Below are 20620 nucleotides of genomic sequence, written 5' to 3'. Positions count from 1 at the left end.
GGCGCCACTTCACTCCTGACGGCGTAATGTATGCCTGTCAACCGAAAGCTCACACAGGACTAACCGCGCGTTTGTTTACTGGCGACATATTCATTAAGGACGGGTTTCGTGCTTACACGAGTAGCTCCTGCTAACCGACAGAACCGGGATTGTGTTTTTTGTTTGTTTGTTTGCTTGCCCCCCCCCCCCCCCCCTCTCTCTCTCTCTCTCGTGTTTTCTTTTTTTTCTGCACTGCTTTGAACTCTTCTTCGCCTTCGGCGTTCGTGTAGGATGCTTGCCCCCCTCCCCCTCCTTCTCTCTCTCTCTCTCTCGTGTTTTCTTTTTTTTTTCTGCACTGCTTTGAACTCTTCTTCGCCTTCGGTGTTCGTGTAGGTTACTCGATCACAACTGCTGGTCAGCGGTTTGGCCATGGGACAACAGAAGTAGCCGGTAAAATACAGATATTTGCTCACCGCATCGAGACATTGCGCAGACAAGTGTGGAGAAGCGATGGGCTCTTTATGACAGAGGTATTATTAAGTCGACTTAATCAACCTTGAGCGAGACGTAACACTGTCGAAAGAAAAACGGCGGCTATGCAGATCTGCACTTGAATTTTATTTATTTATTTATTTATTTATTTATTTATTTATTTATTTATTTATTTATTTATTTATTCGATTTTAAACAGAGTTTAGCCTGAGATTTGATTAAGGTGTTTGCTTAAGTTATACCGTATACAAGGAACAGGCCAAATTCAGGCCCTCTTCTTTTTGGTTTCACGATAGCAGCATCAGAGCCTGGCGGATGTCAAAATTTTCTTCCGCCCGGCCCCTACATCGACTGGCTCCTTCCAGTGTCTATCCACAGCGCGCCCGTCGCAATGCTCTGGGCGAAGTTCGGAGATATTTTGGATGCCGTCCCAAGCACCAAGCTTTACGGCAGCCGATGCCAAACGAACCAGCACCCGTCATAGCCGCCGTGACTGCAGTGGGGCCAGATGCCCGCATAAATGCCTAATACAAAGTACACCTTCAGGGCGTTTTATAAAATACGTATTTCAATCAATCAATCAAGCAATCAATCAATCAATCAATCAATCAATCATCAGAAAATCGTTTTCGTGATTTATTTGTCCAGCAGCATTGGGTAAAGTCAGTTTGGCAATTCATTGCGCATACCTACGCTGAGAGAAAAAAGAAGGATGCGAGTGCCCGAGCTCTATTTCCTCGCTTCAAAAATGAATGGAACAGTTACTAAATGTACTATGCCGTATGGTCCGCACGTACTTAGACATTTCTCAAAGAAAGAAGGTTAAAAGTGGCCTGGTAGCAATTTTGTGACCCCGCCAGCTTTCCATCCTCATGGGGCTATTATGTTACCTGAAAAAAGGTTACACGCAAAGGGTCTGATTTACACATCCAAGTGACACAATTATGTCATGCCTTTGTTGGGTGTTGAAAGTGATGCAAGCTATCCTTTGTGATGGAGAGAGAACAGCATGTGAAGCGGGTGGATGACGGTATTGGCTGTCGTCATCATCATCATCAGCCTGACTATACCCACTGCAGGTCGAAGGCCTCTCCAATATTCCTCAAATTAACTCAGTCCTGTGACCCACTTGACCCCTGCGAACTTCTTAACCTCATCCGCCCAGCTAACTTTCTGCCGCCCCCTGCTACGCTTTCCTTCTCTTGGAATCCAGTTTGTCACCCTAAGCGACCATCGGTTATCCTCTCGTCGCACTACATGTCCTGCCCATGCCCATTTCTTCTCCTTAATTTCCACTAGAATGTCGGTAACTTTTATTTCTCTGACCCACTCTGCACGTTTCCTATCTCTTAACATTATGCTTACCATTTTTCTTTCCATAGCCCTCTGCGTTGTCCTCAACCTAAGTAGAACCCTCTTTGTTAGCCTCCACATTTCAGCCCCATAGACAAGTACAGGTAAAATGCAACTATTGTATACTTTCCTCTTCAGCGATACCGGTAAGCTGCTAGTCATAATCTGGGAGGGCTTGACAAATGCGCTCCATCCCAATCTTATTTTCCTTGATATTTCCCTTTCATGGTCCGGATCTGCGGTTACTACCTGTCCGAAGGAGACATATTCGCCTACTACTTCTAGTGCTTCGCTACCTAACGTAAATTGCTGTTCCTTCCCTAGGCTGTTAAACATTACCTTAGTCTTCTGCATATTGATTTTCAAGCCTACTTTCTTACTTTTCCTGTCTAGGTCATCAATCATTCTTTTCATTTCATCCCCAGAGTTACTTAGCAAGGCAAAGTCATCAGTAAATCGCAGATTACTGAGGTATTCTCCATATACCCTTATCCCTAACTGCTCCCATTCCAAGTCTCTGAATACTTCTTCTGAGCAAGCTGTGTATAGTACCGTGGGAAATCGTCTCCTTGCCTAACCCCTTTCTTTATAGGAATTTTGTTACTTTCTTTATGAAGAACTATGGTTGCTGTGCAGCCCCTATATATTGTGAAAGAAGGCCAGGTCCAGACGGCAAGGTCGTGAAGGCAAGGCAAGGTATGCCGTGCAAGCGTTTAATCTGATGGAGAAAACCCAAGCGCGCGCCGGAGCCGGCGCCGCGGGACGATGATGATGGTATGTACAAGAGGAAGACGAAGATCATGGTATGTACAAATGAAAGAAGATCCGTGGAGGGCTCACAATATATATATTTCAGCACTTTCACGTACGGCGGCTCGTCTACACTCTGATTCCGCAATGTCTGCATGACCGCCGAGGTTTCTGCAGAGTCAAATGCTTTTTCGTAATCAATGATTGCTATGTATAAGGGCTTGTTATATTCCGAGAATTTTTCTATCACCTGATTGATGGTATGGATATGATCGATAGTAGAGTACCCTTTCCGAAAACCTGCTTGATCTTTTACTCGGTTGCAGTCTAAAGTTGTTCCGATTCTTTAACGATTACCTCGGTGAATACATTATACGTAATAGACAGTAAGCTGATTGGTCTGTGATTTTTTCAACTCCTTAGCATCCCCTTCCTTATGAATTAAGATAATGTTTGCGTTCTTCCAAGGTTCCCGTACCGTCGATGACACCAGGCACGGCGTATACAGAGTGGCCAGTTTTTCAAGCACGATATCCCCCCCCCCCCCCCCCCCGCTCATCTGTCATTCAACAAATCTATAGTTACCTGATCCTCTCTAGCTTCTTTCCCTCTTTTCATAGTTTCTAATTCTTTCTTAACTTCGTCCTTCGTCACTGCCGGAACGTCTGGCTGCATTTCCCTATACCGCCTATCTCATTAGGGTCCTGACTTCTTTCGCTACTGTAGAGATCTGTATAGAACTGCTCGGCTACTTTGACTATCTTGTCCATATTCGTGATGAAATTGCCCGCCTTGTCCCTTAGCGCATACATTGGCTGTATGTGAAACCATATCGAATGGACGCGCCCTTTGTCTTCGACAGCCCTACAGTGCGCATACGTTGGCGGCTACCGACCGCCTGTGATGTATAGAGGTGTGAAACGATCGAGTTTGTTTGAGATTGACGTCATGTCTTGGGTTCTACTCGCCAAGTTCAAATCAAACTGGGCGTCTGGACGCAGTGCTGAAAAAAAAAAAAAAAAAGTCAATTTTTGCGATTTGCTGCTGCATGCAGCCAGTTTGAGTTAAAAATAAGACATATTACTAGTTTTAAAGGTAATTTGTGTTCATTTTCCTGGCTATTGTATGATTTGCGCTCTGCATTTCGCGAGAAGTGAGTTGTTCCGTTTTTTACTCGGACTTCAATAGTAGCGAGTTGGTTTTGGATGCTGCGCCTATGTTGCTGAATAGGTCAACGTACGATGAAATAAACCTAAGTTTCAAAGTCTTCCTAATTTACTGAGTTCTCACATTTCCTAAACTTTCATTCCAATTTGGCCGCACTATGAGTTTTGCTTTAAATCGGAGTGCGCCCATACACTAGAAATGCTACCGAGTGGTATATTGGGTGAAAGCGACAAACTTCATATTCTGAATGCGCAACCCGTCGTCAGGCCGCTGCCCATTGAATTGTTGCTTGAGGCTGAGATTATATAGCAGTGAGACAGGCGCTGGCTGCAGGCTAAGACGGATAGCGGCCATGGTTACAGATAGAGCAAACCAAAAACGTAGCCCGCACTGACTTTTTTTTTTTTTTTTTCATCCATTTGAAAAGAATATGTCAGCCACTGCTTAATGGTAGCATAAATATAACTTATTACTCCCAAACGTTTGCAGCAACATTATCTATTGTAATAATACTGTCAGCGACACAATGGCAACCAGCTTTTTCAGTAAATATCAAAAGGATGGCCCGGACTATCGAAGAATGTTTGCATGGTGAGCTATTAGATCCTAATCCAAATAATTATTGTAATTCCTGCTATCTCATATGTTCAGATTAGGTTACGATGGTTTTAGGAGATACCACGTTCTATCTTCGGGGACAGTCCGGCGTGGAGTCAAGCGCAGACACTGAGGAAACAAAACAAGAGGAAGAACAAAGGGACAAGGAAGGAGACTCGTAGTACTCGGCGAAAAACGGCGCCTCGTCTCACATGCTTGCCGCGCGTAGAGTAGACGCATGGGGGAGAGCAAAAAAAAAGTATAGCCGGAGCCGGTCGCCGCCTCCACTGCTGACTTTTCATTTCCAGGAAATGCCCTTGTGACCGCTCTGGCCGTGACGTCATTATCTTGTCTCACTAGAGATGCCGTGCACTGCGTCCCCTCCCCTAGCCCCCTCCTCTCAGTGCCCAGCAGACCTTCCCGTTCCGTTTCCCTTAGCGTATCGCTGCGGAAGACCGACTAGCCCTTGTATGTTTCCATTTTCCTTTGCTTACCGACGGGCGCGCCCTCTTGGCTTGTTTACTAGATCATGTAATAACGTCCCACGGATAACAATTAAGCGCTGGATTGCATTTATTAATTATCTATAGCCTATACGCTACGCTCGCTACAACACCAAGCAGAAGGAAAGAAAATTGATACCACTTACGTGGTGTGCACTAAAATTCTTTAACGGTCGTAGTTGTCGTCTCCGAAGCGGTTGTGTAGGTATAACAAGCGTCCGCTCTGTCTTAATGCCTTGCTTTCGTCCTAGTCTGCTGCTTTTCTTCATTAAACTAGATTACCATAGCAACAAGCCTTGAAAACAAAACAAAAAAAAGAAAATTCTCGTTTACGTGATTGCTTAAAGAGACATCGTTAGGCGGCAAGATTCTTGATGAATGTAGAAAATGCGGCGCTCAAAAATAGGTATTTATCGCGCGCATATTCCGATTTTTATAAAGGTGCATGCAAATATTCGAAATTTTCCAACAGCGAATCAAATGTTTCATATTCCATTTGCTGCAAGGATCAAGTAACGAATAAACAAAATTATTTCAAACGATTCGAATACGTTTTTTTTTTAATGATTTTCGAATAATTGGTACGAAATTTGATTAAGGTACGCCGTAGTCTCTTCTGAAGACTGTTACATAAGCAGGGCCCACGGCAGCGCCGTAGTGCGTGGAAAGGTGGGTAAGTTCAGCACGGTCATGCGGTCCATTTTTGTGGCACCCACCATTGAGGTCATACAATGATTTGATGCCCAATCTCATAGGCCAAGACCTATACGTAGCTCCCGCCCATACTGATGCGCTAATTCGCTGTGGTATTCAGAAGCAAAGGGTAATTTCTCAGCAGTGATTACATGACGGTAGTTCAGTTAATTCTCACGACTCGAGTCGCAATCCTTCTAGCGCCTTTTGACATCTATATAGTTGTAATTGTACAAGGTATTGCACCGCACAGCATCGCCACTGCTATAGCCCTTCGCTGCTTCACTTGATCAAATACTCGTTTTATGCAAAAAATGTTCGATTAGCACTCTATTTTTAGTTCTACTGTTCGTTCCGATTTAATGGCAAAGTTACCCTATTCGCATTGATTGTAATATTGATAACAAGTCTATTCACACATTCGTAAATATTTGTACGGTGTCTCTACTGTTGTTGTATTGTCGTATATGTATCATTATGCATTCGCTATCCTCGTTGATTATATCGTTCTGAAAGAAAAAAAAAATATTGGGTCTTGTTCAATGCCTTTTTAATGACGTTTTCTTTCCAGCCCTACCCACACCTTACGAAAATATGTTAGTTCATTGAGGCCTATAGGAACAGCCCCGCCGGGATGGCGCAGTGGTTACGGAGCTCGACTGCTGTTCCGACGGATGCGGGGTCGAATCCCGGCCTCGGCGGCCGCTTTTCGATGGAGGCGAAAAGCAAGGCGCCCGTGTGCTGTGCGATGTCAGCGCACGTTAAAGAACCCCAGGAAGTCGAAATTTCCGGAGTCCTCCACTACGGCGTCTCTCATAGCCTGAGTCGCCTTGGTACGTTAAACTCCACAAACCAAACCAAACCTATATGAACGCCTAGTGGGATCAGGCTGTGTATTTTGGCACTAGAGAGTAGTTAGGTGCGTTATACTTTGTTGCGTAGTGTTAACACACCTCGGCGCGGCAAAGTTAACGGTATTGTGAATGGAGCGTTATCTAGAGCGTAGTAGTATAGAGAATACGACGGTCATAATACACAGACGTAGTAGTGTTTCATGATTCCAGGATCTTAAAGCTGATGGCATGGCGAAATATGCTCAAAACAGAGAACATTTACTCGAAGAAATGATGCCACATCGAAGTGTTAGCGTTCGGCTGGTAGCAGCCGAGTAATGTTTCTTTCTTGCTAATTATTCCGAGATGTGAGCCGCAGTAAGATGCAAGTAAAGGAAACAAACCATCGGAGCGAAAAAACAGCCATGACGTTCCAAGGTCATGTCTCTCAACTGTTGACTTACAGTCCTGTGTCACTCTAATCCCTTTTAGCTGATCAAAGATATGGCTTTCGTATTTGTTCGCATGTGTAAACACAAACGTAATTGCAGGAAAAGCAATAAAATCTGCAGAAAAGCAATTCAATTAAAAGAAAAGCTACTAAATTCGTATACGTTACAAGTCTGAAAATTGCCGTACGCGGCATGCTGCAAAGTCAGTAAATTTCTTATTATGTTCCAGCTGGAGAAACATCTTATCAGTAATAGGCACCTGCGCTTGGCGAAATTTATGAATTTGCCAGCAAGTTCGATTGGTCTCTTCTGCTCAGAGGAAAGCAACATTACATGAACGGATGGCTGTCGTTGGACAGTGCTAGCAAGTAGGTAGGAATCCACATCGAGGAAGAATTCGAAATAAGCGGATTGATTATAATGCGAACCTGCTTACACGAGAAAAATACACGCGTCAGTAAGGCTAACAAATAGCGCACTTGGCACTCCTCAGATATCGAAACGTCCGTGGCTTTCGACCTCGCTCTACTTGAATATTACAAAGAGCCCTGCCAGATAAACCGCCTGCCTTTTTGCACACAATACCGATCACTGTAAAGTTAAGCGCGCGTGACCGCGATCCTTCGCGCGAACGCACTGTTCGCGTCCATCGAGTGCACACTTAATTCCCCCTTGTAGGCGAGGGAGAACGTATAGGGCAAAATTTCGATAGCAATAACGGAACAAAGCTTTTTTAAAAAAGAAAAAAGACCTCGCAGAGCTTATAGTGAATAAAAGCGCTTACCCGTTGACACTCCTGTGTCTGAACTTAGCGCTGGGTAGCATGGACGTTCAGCGGGCTGTGTGGCGCTCATCTCCAGCACTGGCCAGGAGGAGGTGTTCATGCGTCTCGAACTGCAACCAAGCGACAAAGAAAAAAATGTCCGTATGAGACTCAACTGAGATGAATGGCCCTGTTTTTCTCTTCCTTCTTTGCTGTCTGTCTCTTTCTTTCGTATACGTTGCACTCAGAATGAAATCGCAGATTTGAACACAGTGCACTGCGGCCTCATTTTGTCAGAGGGGCCAAAATATTACGGAGCACGTTTCAGCGTTTCGAACATCTTTATCGCATTTCATAAAGAATAATAGTTTGTTTCATTTGCGACAGCACCCGAATCACGTCGTGCCCTGTGCGATGTCAGTGCATGTTAAAGATCCCCAGGCGGTCAAAATTGCTCCGTAGCCCTAACATAATTAAAGTAGTTTATTACTTCTTATTATTAATGCAAAAGCGTTAGCAAGCTACATGATGACGGAAGTGTCTGCAAAATGTGTCGCCAGATTTGGCCCCGTCGTGACGCCATCACCAAGTGACGTACGTCATCAGTCAATGAGCGGATGACTGTTGTAAATCATGGTATAAAAAAGTGCTGCATCATCAACTAGTCATGATTCATTCGTCATATGAAATGAAAGTGTCGAGTCGTGTAATTCGTGAGTCATGAGACAAAAAGTGCCGAGTCATGCCGTGTGGGTAGGCAGGTGTAGAAAGGCGTTGAAGGCACCAATGTCGCGCGGACGCCAATGCTTTCGCAATTTCCCAATGCAGTTTCTTCACTGATATCAAAGTGTTTGTTATATTATTATGACATACGGACCTTTATACGCTAGAAATGCGCTGCCTGATAACCCTATCGCTCGAACTGCACTCGTCATAGGACATAGTGCGAATACAGCCAATTGCAATTCGCAATCGTAGAGATCGATGTTGTTCAGCTATTACTTGCGTCGGTTCCTGTTAATCACTTCAATATGTTCCTGTTTATTTTTAAAATTCTACGCATATAAAGGTGGGAAGAAGTCCCGGTAGAAGTAATATTATGGCAAGTGAATCGCGTTTTAATTGTCCTCATTGATGTCTAGATGGCCGCACGTTTGGTCAATGCTGGTAGAGGCAATTCTTACTGTTTGAAGAAGCGCTCATTCATGAGGATAGAGGCGACAATGAACGCTTGGTTTATGTCTCCGGGAGTGAGGCCGGTTTGTTTATTGCATCTCAAAAGGACTACGGCAACGATGTACTAGGCGATGCTCGCGTATGGCGCAACCTTGTTTGCTCTAGTGCGACTAACATCGACGCACCTGATATTTTGTAACGGCGCGTCTGTTAAGATAAATTGCTGCGTTTCTCGGAACCAATTATCTAAACTGCTGCGCGCATTGAGGGAAAGCACCTCTAGAAAACGTTTTCTTTCGATATATTGTGTATAGCAATCAGCATGCAATAAAATAGTATAATTTCAGTATCAGAGTAGCATGAGAAAAGTTACAATAGAATAGGAATAAAAATATTAGAAAATTTTTTAGATTTTTCTAGACCTTAAGTTAAAGTGTTAAACATCTTAAGAAAAACAAAAGAAGAGAGGATATAGAAGCGAGAGAGTTTGAAATTAATAGGCCGAAATTAATGGGCGTCGTTCTACATTCTCGACAGAGCTTTTTTTCTTCTTTCTTTTTGTAAACATCAATCACAACAGCCAGGCTGTGATGGAAGGTTGCCAAAGCGCTTCTCAGCACCACGTTACGGAGCTGCTGTGTCCACAGGGCCCAGTACTTGCCTGCTGCTACAGTGAGCATGCGCATTCGATGGGCAGTGGCGCGTTTGTACGTATACACTTCAGCTTCTTGTTAATCTAACCTCTGCACTAAACACAACAATGGACTGAAATTGTGAATGTCGTCACAAGCTGCAAAGAAGGCATTCGATTTGTTAACTGTTTGCTATCTCCCTTTTTCTCTAAAAAAAAAAAAAAAAAATGAAGGGGGAGAGGTGCTGTTCCGTTTCTCTTAGCCCTCACCCGCTGGTTTCACTGTCCTTGTGCTCGCTCACGGGGGCGGTCAGGGCAAGTGACTGCTACACGTCTGTCTCAATGGCTTCTGCCGGCCTGCTTTTTCTAACTGTCCTTTTCGTGCGCGACGTGTTTGCACCGCTCTGCTCTCGTTAGGCAACGCCAGCGCCGGCTCGAGAAAGTCGAGCCAGTGTCGGCAAACGCGCCACATGCTTCGCTTCCTAAAAACCTCGGCCCAGTTGCGGGGACAAAGAGACGCGGAGGAAGGAATAGGACGACGCGCGAGAAGGGAACGCGCCGAAAGAGACCCCGAACGGCTTTTGTGTCGCCTTTTCAGCGAGCGTGGAAGCGAAGAATATGGCGTCCACGCGACGTTTAGGCTCTTGTCGAGCTTTGCTGTGTCGGTCGCCACGCAGTCAGAAGAGGAGGAGTACGCACGGACGTGTCTTGAACGCTGCGTTGCGTAGCGACGCAAGCGTCGCGCAGACCGTGGGAAAAGAAAGTAGGCGTCTTTTTTTGGTAGGCGCGACGAGTGTGCCTTAAGCCGTTCCGTCGCTGAAAGACGCCCTGCCGCCGGCTCTGACTTTCTCCTGTTCCTAACACGGACGGACGGCGCGGCATTCCGACTCGTGCGAACAAAGAAAAGAAAGCGAGAAAAATATGTGGTGGGACTGGGTCGGAAATAGCGACGTTCTCAGTACGCGTTCCTGGTAAGGGCTGTGTCGAAGCGCGACTTTTATTGGGGCCAACTAAGCGTCAAAAGAATAATTAGCATATGTGCCTGATCAGATTAGCTCATCGAAAGGTATTTTCGTACATGTAACACTTGACCGCCTTGCCTCAAGTGCGCACAAATGGACAAAGAAGTGTGTACCTATGTACACCCATTGTCAAAAGTGTGGAGCCCATACGGGGTCTGTTTCTAAACCATGCAGTGGGGGCTCCTGCCACGTTCGTGGAATTACTACGAGTTGCTTCTTCCAGTAGGAAGTTTTACAAAAAAGAATGTTGAAAATAGCTTAATAAAGACATTTCTGGGAACGTAACATCACATGTTATTCGATGCCGGCAAAGATGCACAAAGCAAACGAGGTTATTGCTAGTGATTACAAAAAAGGACCAATGGATCATTTAGATTAAGCCGCGGTCGGACTTGAGCGGTGAAGCGCGCGTGGCGCCACCTCTCGTATCCTGCCATGTTAGAGCACACAATGAAACTTTAGTCGTCCCTTTATATTACGGAAGATTCTCGGAATAGTTAAATTAACTACTTATGTATCTGCTTGGCAGGCATGGACAGGCATGGGCATGGGCAAGACATACAGTGCGAAGAGAGGATAACCGATGCTCGCTTAGGGTAACAAACTGGATTTCAAGGGAAGGAAAGCGTAGCAGGGGGCGGCAGAAAGTTAGGTGGGCGGATGAGGTTAACAAGTTCGCAGGGGTCAAGTGGATGCAGCTGGCACAGAACCGGGTTAAGTGGAGAAATATGAGAAAGGCCTTCGCCCTGTAGTGGGTATAATCAGGCTGATGATGATGATTATGATGATGATGATAATGATGAGGATGTATCTGCTTGTACTGGCTACACAAAATAGTAAGCAAGACACCTTAGCGCATCTGAAGCAACGCGGAAGGCGTTTTAATAAATGTTTTTTTATAGGATTTTGCTAGCATCTTGTGTGCTATGACTGCCTCTGAAACTAAATGGGCGATTAGTAGGTTATGTTTGTTCTTTGTGGTGTCCTCCCTTTTCTAGATATCGTACTTGAATGCTTGCGTTAAACAGACCGGAATGAAGGCGAGCAATAAGCACCACACAGCATAATAATTAAGAGCAAACGTTATTGCAGCTTCTTTCAGACTTAATCAACATATGCTGTCTTCTGTACACGCTTCTCTAAAAGCAGTGTCTTAAGCATTTACCGTCATTACCGAGCGAACTGCCCGTCTCGGTGCCGAGTTCACAGTTATTAATACGTTAAAAGCAGAATTGATTTGGTCAAATATTTAGGGGAATCCCCCAAGGTGGAGTAGATTTGTAATAAGGGAGTAATTACTCGTTGACATCCACCCAAGCGCAGCCATACGGCTACAAAGGAAAACTATACAGCTTCGTCAGAAACTTTCCGGGGCAGTCGCTCTACCGACTCAGAATTACAGAATTATTACAGAATTGATTTGAAACCGACAACAAAAATACGAAAATATTATACGTTATCTAGTAAATAAGGTTAATGACTTAGAAAACTGTCAGGCTGCGGAACCTTTCAGAAGGCGCGTATTCCTAGAAAAACTGGGAGCTAGAAGCAAGGAGCGGCATAGAAAGATGTCACAACGGCTGCCCTGCTGTGATTAATTGCAATACCACGGGATGAAAACTTTGGTACCAAATAAACGCAACAGACTAAAGGGTAAAAAGTTGTCTGCATTTGTAGGTTTGTCTGAGTAGAATTCGCAATCGCAGTAACATGATTTGGCTGTGGCAATGAGATGAAACTGTCTATGCACACAACTAAATGTGAAGCAAGAAGCTAGATTATTATTGGCAGGCAACACTGCGCTTTTTATTTTATTGAAATTAGGATTTAATTATATATACGGTGGAATTGAAAATAGATTACCAGTCTGTTTACTCTCAGCGGTGCAGTAATTGGTAACATCACACGAGGTGTTATGAGCGGCACTTTTGATATGAAGCGGGCGTATTATGTCTTTAGTGCGGTAGATTTTAGTCTCATACTAACATCCAGCGTTTTCCGAATCAGTCTTGCCCTGATAGTGAATCAGTTATTTTATGTACCAGGACGTCACTTCAAAGCATTTAGAACTTCAGACAGTAATGTAAACAACGTGCGATGAAATACAGGAAAAAAGGCCGCGACTTCAAAATTTTTCAAGTCAAGCAATAAAAAAGTTACTGGAGGAAAGTTACTAAACAGGTTTCAAGAGAAAACGCGTGTATCGGGCAGACCGCTAACCCAACACGCAGAGAAATCAGCGCCCAAAGAGCAGGCCAACCGGTGAAAGGAGAGCTGCAGGCGTCGATCTACGCTGCGATGTGAGCAAATCGACGTGGAGGAACGCGCGGGGCGGCGGTCGGGACACGACAGGCGATGCTTACTAGCTTTCGCGAGAGCTAGCACGTCACCACACGGGCGAAGGGACCTCAAAACATGGTGACGCCGTGGAGAGTTTAGTGAACTACCTCCAAAATTATGTTTGCTGCTGGCTCCCTCGACGACAAAGGCATTCAGAAGCGTTTGAACACACTTTTGTCGTATTTTCTCAGGTTTTATTTCGTTATGCTCCTCGATAGCTTAAGCTGGCGAATATTTGCACGGATTGCAATTCTTTATCCTTATAGCTTTTGTCATCTGACGTTTTTCACAAACCCTGTGGGAAATGTCATGCAAGGAACTTTCATTCTACGTGCGCGATATTTTCTTCCCGTACTTCTTTGATAATGCACGGCCGCCGCCGCTGGAGTACGGACATGGCTAATAATCGAGGAATTACGGACTCTAAAGTTTTTTCATTTACACGTCTAAAAGATTAGTTTGGTTTGGTTTGTTGGGTTTAACGTCCCAAAGCGACTAAGTGGAGACGTCGTAGTGGAGGGCTCCGGAAATGTTGACCACCTTGGGTTATCTAACGTGCACTGACATCGCACAGCATACGGGAGCTTAGCTTTTCGCCTCCAACGAAAAGCGGCCACCGAGGCCGGGATTCGATCCCGCATCGTTGGACACAGTAGTCGAACGCCCTACCACTGCACCACCCCGGCGGGGCACGTCTAAACGAGCCTTCTTTGTACCGTAAAATTATTTGTCAGACAGACGTAAACCCTTTGGCGTTTTTAATCTCCATGTATTTCAGAACCGACCCTTTGGCGATAAATAAGCAGTCGCGTGAATTGCCAAGGGAAATGACAGCGGTGACATACCATGAAGTTCCCAGGCGTATAGTCAACAGGTTTGCTTGAGCAAAATGCACTCCATAATCGCTGTGAGCTTCCATATAGTTAGCCCGTAATTTAAGGGTTGCCTAAGCTCAGGTACTGTTCGTATTCATTTTTCTTTTTCTTTTTTTTTTTTTTTTTTTTTTTTTTGCAATTAGCCTTCACTCCGATAAGGTCTCTGATGCCATCGGAATCGGGAGTTTCAGCATAGCGCTACTGTAAACCGCAGCGCCACGCCTGCCGCTGTCGGTATAGCGTTATACGGCAACACAACGCTATATACTAAAGTGCTCATCTCTTTTTCCGCGTCACATAGTAATAAGGAGCATCAAATATATATCTGCAGAAGGAATAGCGAGATGGTGATTCTGGCACAATGTAACAGATTATGCTATCGCTACCCAGCCAGCGACCTCGTACTCGGTCCCGAACATCGAAGATGTCGAAATCGCACGCGTGATTGCGGAAGTGGCTCCCCCGCGAGGCACGCGATCTTCTTCCGCTTCAATTCCTGTCCGACGTAAAGAGGCACGTGAAAGCGATACCTGGTACGTGTACATAACAGATGGCCGAATTTCTGCCTCCCAGCGCCATCCCGCCTCGCGAAAGAAAACGAACAGGAAAAAAAAAAAAATCGAAAGAAGAGCCCAAGCTTCCGAGATGTCATCGCGGTTCCCCTGAACGCGGTTTAGGATTATCGGCGTAGAAGAGGAGCGTCGCCACCGTAGCTCGCTTGTCTTGCTTCGAGTGCAGGCCACCACCTCACGAGAGGGATATATAAAAGAAGGCCATCGCAAGCTGCTCCGTATGGCTTCCGCGCGAGGACGACTGCTTCATTTCGGCCCCGCACCACGTTCTGCCAACTGCGTAGCGAGTCTGCGCGGTCGGGAGAGGGACGCGACGTGTTGCACGATCCACCGCGCTTCCTGTCAGGATTGCTAAGAGGCAACCACGGGCCTACTGGGTGTTTCTGTCCTCCAGTCGCTAACTACGATGCTTCTTCACTCCCATTTTCCTATAAAGCTCTATAAACCTATAAAGCTTCATTTTCATATATTTATAACAAAAAACTATATTTTCGTAAAATTATGTAACTACAAAGCTATATTTGCCTAATTTGATCTTCATTTTAGGAGAAATATTTTAAATCCATACTTTCTTGACTAACCTACATTGAAATGTGGTCCGTTTTCGACCTCCGTGGCTCCGTGACTCTTCCAAGCTGATCTTTCTTTTTGATAATAGTATGTTAAGCGCGAATCAAGAAACATGGGATGAGTATGTGTCGGACATCCCATATCTAAAATAAACTGCCGTTGCAGAAATGCACTGACGAAGCGATTTCTGAGGTAGGAAAGTGTGTACATAAAATCGGAGAACTAAAAAAGCGAATCAAAGCTTTCAGAAACAAGGAAAGAAGCTTGGCAGAAATCATGTAGGTGTCCGTATTTCATAGGGCACGATAGTGTTTCCTATCAATGTGTTTACGACGAAAATGGTCTATGTGATGCGTCTTGCTCCATTTGAACCATCGCAGTCAACTTTGTATTCTTATCCAATGCCCTGCGCCACAGCTGGGACCTTAGATTATATATGCGGATTTATTCCAAAAGTTTAGTTTTCAGTAGTCACGGGGCCCTGTGTCACTTACCTCGTGCGGAGAGAGTCAGTATGCTGGTGCATGGACATGGAATAAACATGGAGGACTACGAAAGGGCTCTAAATTAAACTACCGACAACGCAGCAAGTTATATGGTAAGTAAAATGATACTGGTAACGTTTAGAGGCAGAAATAGAGTTGAATTGGTTGGGGAGCAAGCGCGAATTTATATTCTCGCTCCATTCAGAGAAAGAGAATAGACATACAGGGAAATTTAATGCGCAGGGGGGATAACCGATGGTCCCTAGGTATCGTACTGAATTCCAAGAGACGTCGACCATTGCAAGGGGGTGGCAGAGAATCACGTGGGCAAGTGAGATTAAGAAGTCTGCAGCAGTTCGGCAGAAGGCAGATCTGAGGTTCGTACTCAGAGAAACCTTACTTCGCACAATTGGCGCCGCATTGAGCAGCCGTTCACATTCTGAACTATGTGTTTCCACACAGGCGTATGGAATCACCCTTCGCGAGGTCAATCCGGGAAGAAGAGCCGGGAGGTCAGAGAGAGTCCTCACTGTGCGCGCTCAGGGAGCAATCCGGTTTCTTTCCTCACCGGTGGCCGAAGCTCCGTTATCGTCGAGTCCGATCGCATCCCGCCGCCGCGTCTTCGCGGTCTTCGCGTGCGCGGAACGACTCGGCCTTGCTGCGGTGATGCAAAGAACATCTACGAGCCGACGCCGAGTGTCAGTCGAGGAATCGATTCGACAGCGGCTGGAAAATGGTGTTGCAGCATACCGCTTTCATTTCAAAGCACTGATATATACGAGCACAACGTTGGCCGTCGCACTGCTTTTGTATAGGACGATGAAAGAAAGAAAGAAAGAAAGAAAGAAAGAAAGAAAGAAAGAAAGAAAGAAAGAAAGAAAGAAAGAAAGAAAGAAAGAAAGAAAGAAAGAAAGAAAGAAAGAAAGAAAGAAAGAAAGAAAGAAAGAAAGAAAGAAAGAAAGAAAGAACGGACGAACGAACGAACTAACGGACGAACGAACGGTGTTCCTTGAACTTGGATAGCTGCACTAATTCCATTCCTAGGCACTATCGCTTATTGCTGGAAAGGTTCTCGGAAGAACACCATCCGCCGTCACCATAGGAATTCTTGAAGACACCGCTTTTGCCAGCCACCTCTGTGCAAATCATCTGCTATGGCGTAGCTCACCGCAGTATCCTTAAAGGGCCCCTGAAACGCCATTTAAGGCCGTATTTTGATGCTACATGTGTTTAGAGGTGGTCTTAGTGAGCATCGAGATCACATTCAAAAAGCTCTGCGTGTTAGCTGTAATTTACAAATAATTTTGGAAAATTGCCGCTCGCAGCCGATTTGGGCGACACACCACCGTGCGTTTTCAGCCGCCCAGCCCATGCGACGTCATTGGGGTTAGCGTTATCATTGGCCATGGCCATATGACGTCACGTGTAATTTTTGCAATTATAGATTTTAAAATTAGCACTATTCTTCCTGAAAGAAGTATTTTATTCGTTAGTTATTATTGTACATTAAAGAAAGGTAAGAATTCTGCGCGCATCTTGATAGAAGCGGAACACTTCCGGCCGAGAGAGATCCGTCTGCTCGCAAAAGCACGTGTTGCCCGGTTGTCAGTCTTGAAATCTCGCGATCTCAACTGCTGCTGCTTTTTTTCTGATCTGCAATGGACCACCATTGCTGTGTAGTTGGCTGTAAAGCCGAGGACAGGAAAGATGTTATAATGCGACATCGTGTCCCTACAAAGCAAGGTGTCACGCGGGAAAGCTGGCTCCAACGCGTCGGGCTGTCATCGTCGGACAAGCGCCAGGAGCTCAGAGTTTGTGGCCGCCACTTTTCCCGTGACGCATACCAGTATAATCCCAGTTTGGCGCAGCAAACTGGCCTCAACATGAGACGTCAACGCCTCAAGTCCGACGCTTTGCCGACGCAGTTTCTCCCTGGAATGGTAAGTTTTCTGGGTTGCGAGTTATTGTGGAAACACGCGTAGCATGGCTCGGAGTCTCGCATGGAAGTGCATGAAGCCTAGCGCAAGTTTTGCAGGCGCAGATTCCTTGCGCGCAAATCGCTCTTGCGAGAGGAACACTACAAGTTAAGGCGCTGAAAATGTATGAAAGGGAGCTCTCGCCCTGCGGCGCGCGGATAAGGGAAAAAAAAAGAAAGATAAGGCGACCTGCGCACATGAATTAACATACACTAACGTGTACGCGATCACAACAATCGCAGTATAATTTGCCTGGGTGGTGCAGTGGGTTAGGGTGGTCGACTGCTGTGCCCAAGGCACAGCGGCCGCTTTTCGACGGAAGCGCAAGCAAGGTGCCCGCGTACCGGTGCGGACAAAAGTAAACGGAGCAAGCTTTTTCTTCATTTTTCACTCGGTGCATATTTGAAACTGGTAGTCGTGGGATGCGTGGACCGGTAGTAGACGCAAGTGCCCTTTCACGGACAAATATTTCCTGATCTCCAGTGAGGAAGGCAATTTGACTGAAAAAGCCTAGCTGCTCGGTTTACTTACGTCCGCACCTGTACATGTGCTGTGCGATGTCACTCAGTGCTGTGCGGCGCCTCGTCTGAGTCGAATTTGGGGCGTTGAACCCCATAAACCAAGCCTGACTTGTAATAAAAAAAATACCAGCACACTAATAATACAGATCAACTGCATCCCCCCCTCCCCCACCCCCCATCCACCTAAAGATATGCTTATTTTACAGTGCGTTTAGTCTGCTCTTGATCTTTGCCTTTTAACACCTGTATATGCATGTCTTTCTCATTCATGAAGCGGAAAATTGAAGGGGAAATTGGCTCGTTATGATACAATTAATGAAAGGAGCCAACAGTCGAGTCCAAGGTAAATGTAGGGTTTTTTTAAATACTTTTGTGGTGATATTGATCAGAATTAGTCCTGTAACGATTTTAGGCAGAAATATGATTAAATACCAAGTGGAAGGAAAAATAACATGTGGTATATAGATAAAAAAAAAAAAGAAGGTATCCCCTATGACCTTGCACTTGCAGACTTTTGTCTCCTTTCATTCTCATTCATGTGCAGAATAATAAAACTGCCATTAACACAATGTTGATTATGCACAAATTTCCTTTCTTTTCCTAGCATGGCAAACCATCATCGCCAGGAAGCCCGAAAGACCTCAGCACTACACAGGTTTCCTTTGGACAGGTTAGTACTGTTATCATGGTATTAATAACAATGTATATATACTTTTATATTTATATTTATGAATATTTAGGCCACATATATAACTTTGGAATATGTTGCACGCATATATGATGGCTCTATTGCTAGAAGCTATATAAACTAGCACAACTGTTGCTATGTCATTATGCTTTCATGCAGTTAGTTACGTGTTCAACCATTGCTTCAGGCACCTACCGGAGGTGATCCAAATACCACAGCTCTTCCTGTAGAGGCGAGAATATTTTGGATAGTTCATTTTGTCCAGTGGATGACGCAAGTGTTTTGACATATGTACACACTTAATTTTCAACTGTACTGAACAGCTTTGTATTATATTGCATATGATGGCTCTATTGCCCGAGTAAGTAAGCTATGCAAATTAGTGCAAATGTTATGTCTGCTTCCATGCACAAGCTCGATCATCGCTTGAGGCACCTTCTGGAAGCAATTAAAATGTAGCTCTTCCTGTATAGATGAGGTTATTTTGGAGTTCAAATAGTTAATTTTGTTTAGTGGATGATGCAAGGCTTTGGTGTGCACTGGCACACAAAAAAAAGAAACTCGGAGCACATATATTAACTGGATTAACATGGGAGACCGACGTTCAAAAATAATGAGCTGCTGGATTGGTTCATGGAACAGTGTATTAGTCGACTGTCCTGCACTGTGTCTTTTGTTTCTGCTGCTAACATGCCTCCAAATTTTTCAGGGCTCTTGAAACTCCACAAACTACAGCTTGTCTGTGCAAATTTTTTAGTCATATCAGTTCTCCACTTTCAGAATATTTGTGTATTTGTGTACGTTTAGCAAGTTGACAATGTTTGCATTTTGTTACGGGCAGTTCTCTATACAGCACCTGAAAATGAAAGCATGAAAAATTTCAAATCTGCAACCATCATTATAATTATGAATATCTGTCTGCAGGAAGAATCACCAGCGGGGCCTTCAACTACTCGCACGCATACTGTGGCAACGCAATGTGGGAGTGCCATTCTGTTGGTAAGTCATTATTGATAAAGATGTTGTAGTGTTGTGAAAATGTATTAAAGAGCTATATGATTGATTACATTAAACGTAGATGGGGTGCTTGCGAATAATTTTAAATATATGAAATTTTTCCAGGCACACAGGTGTCTATTGGATTTAAATCTCTAGTCAGCACCAAGGTTTAAACAGAGAAGCCTGCCACCAGAGAAGTCGGTGGCAGGCTGCTATCACTGGCCAGTTACTGCTATCACTGGCCGCTCGCTAGAACTTCTTTCATCCACTTTTGTGCATTTGCTGGCTATAGCAGGCAAGAAAATTTGTCATTTAAGCACTGTTCATTAGGCAAAAAAAAGAAAACTTGACGAAATACGTCACCTATGTGTCACATATTCACTCATTCAAACCTGCAAATATACCCTCCCTGTGACACAGTCCATTCGAATGACAGCGTTCATAACTCTCATGCATGGCTTGACATGATTAAGGATGTGGTAATACTCACAATGGGTCAACAAATATTGCCTTGATGAGTCTATAGAGACCATGCCTCATACATACCTTGCACACCACTAATCTCGGACGTGGTGTTAGGTTATTCACAGTTGCGTCAGGTAGCAAAAGGGCAATTTTTCCTTACATAATATGGTCATGCTGTGTCTGCCTAGTGTACATTAGTGCTGTCTTTAGAGCTACTACGGAGCCATCACATGCACTTTGAAGTTTAATTTTGCACAAATATTTGAACAAGTCACTAAGATGCACAAGGATATTTGATTCTGTTGTGAAAAAAATATAAGTTGCGTAGCCCTAAAGTGTACCTAATTTGCCATGGCATTTTTCTGTTCCCTGTTGATAGAATGAAAAAAAAAAAAATGCATACCGACAATAAACTTTGACAGCAGCTTTATTTAGCACATTTTACAGCCAAGACATTCCGAGATGAACATCCACGGCTGCTACGTATTAGTTCATAATATTAACAATCACACGGCACCAATCGCTGACATCACTGCACTTCTTTTTCAGCGACCATCAGGATGAAACGGCCCAGTCAGCGATTGAGAAACCCCTCTACAAAGAGCGAAAATTCCTTGTGTTCGAGGGTTGCCAGCGGCAGCTTCTTGAGACCTGAACAATGTGTGGGCAAACAAGAACCCTTTACTTTAGCATAGCGGGAAGCCTTGTGACTGTGAAG

The 20620-nt window shown here is 44.7% G+C and overlaps 1 protein-coding gene and 1 long non-coding RNA gene across 2 annotated transcripts in view; one reads left to right on the top strand and one right to left on the bottom strand.

The window, feature by feature from the left end:
• Positions 1-455: 455 nt before the first annotated feature.
• Positions 456-20620, bottom strand: part of LOC146207856 (uncharacterized) — a 33099-nt gene continuing 12934 nt past the window's right edge. The window contains exons 2-4 of the long non-coding RNA XR_014703348.1: positions 7604-7713; positions 4988-5136; positions 456-552 (exon numbers count right to left, since the gene is read on the bottom strand). This is a non-coding gene — a long non-coding RNA (uncharacterized LOC146207856). The remainder of the gene's footprint in view (positions 553-4987; positions 5137-7603; positions 7714-20620) is intronic.
• On the top strand, positions 16912-18891 carry LOC146207858 (uncharacterized). Its single transcript, XM_084587176.1, has 3 exons — positions 16912-17193; positions 18355-18420; positions 18598-18891. Exons 1-3 carry the CDS (start codon positions 16912-16914, stop codon positions 18640-18642), a joined length of 393 nt encoding a protein of 130 aa, XP_084443302.1. The 3' UTR covers positions 18643-18891.

Source organism: Amblyomma maculatum, chromosome 1 (genome assembly GCF_055883805.1).
Source record: "Amblyomma maculatum isolate TAMU_Amacu chromosome 1, ASM5588380v1, whole genome shotgun sequence".
Lineage (NCBI taxonomy): Eukaryota > Metazoa > Arthropoda > Arachnida > Ixodida > Ixodidae > Amblyomma > Amblyomma maculatum.
Note: the sequence above shows the minus strand (reverse complement) of the source record. Positions and strands in the feature narration are given on the sequence as shown.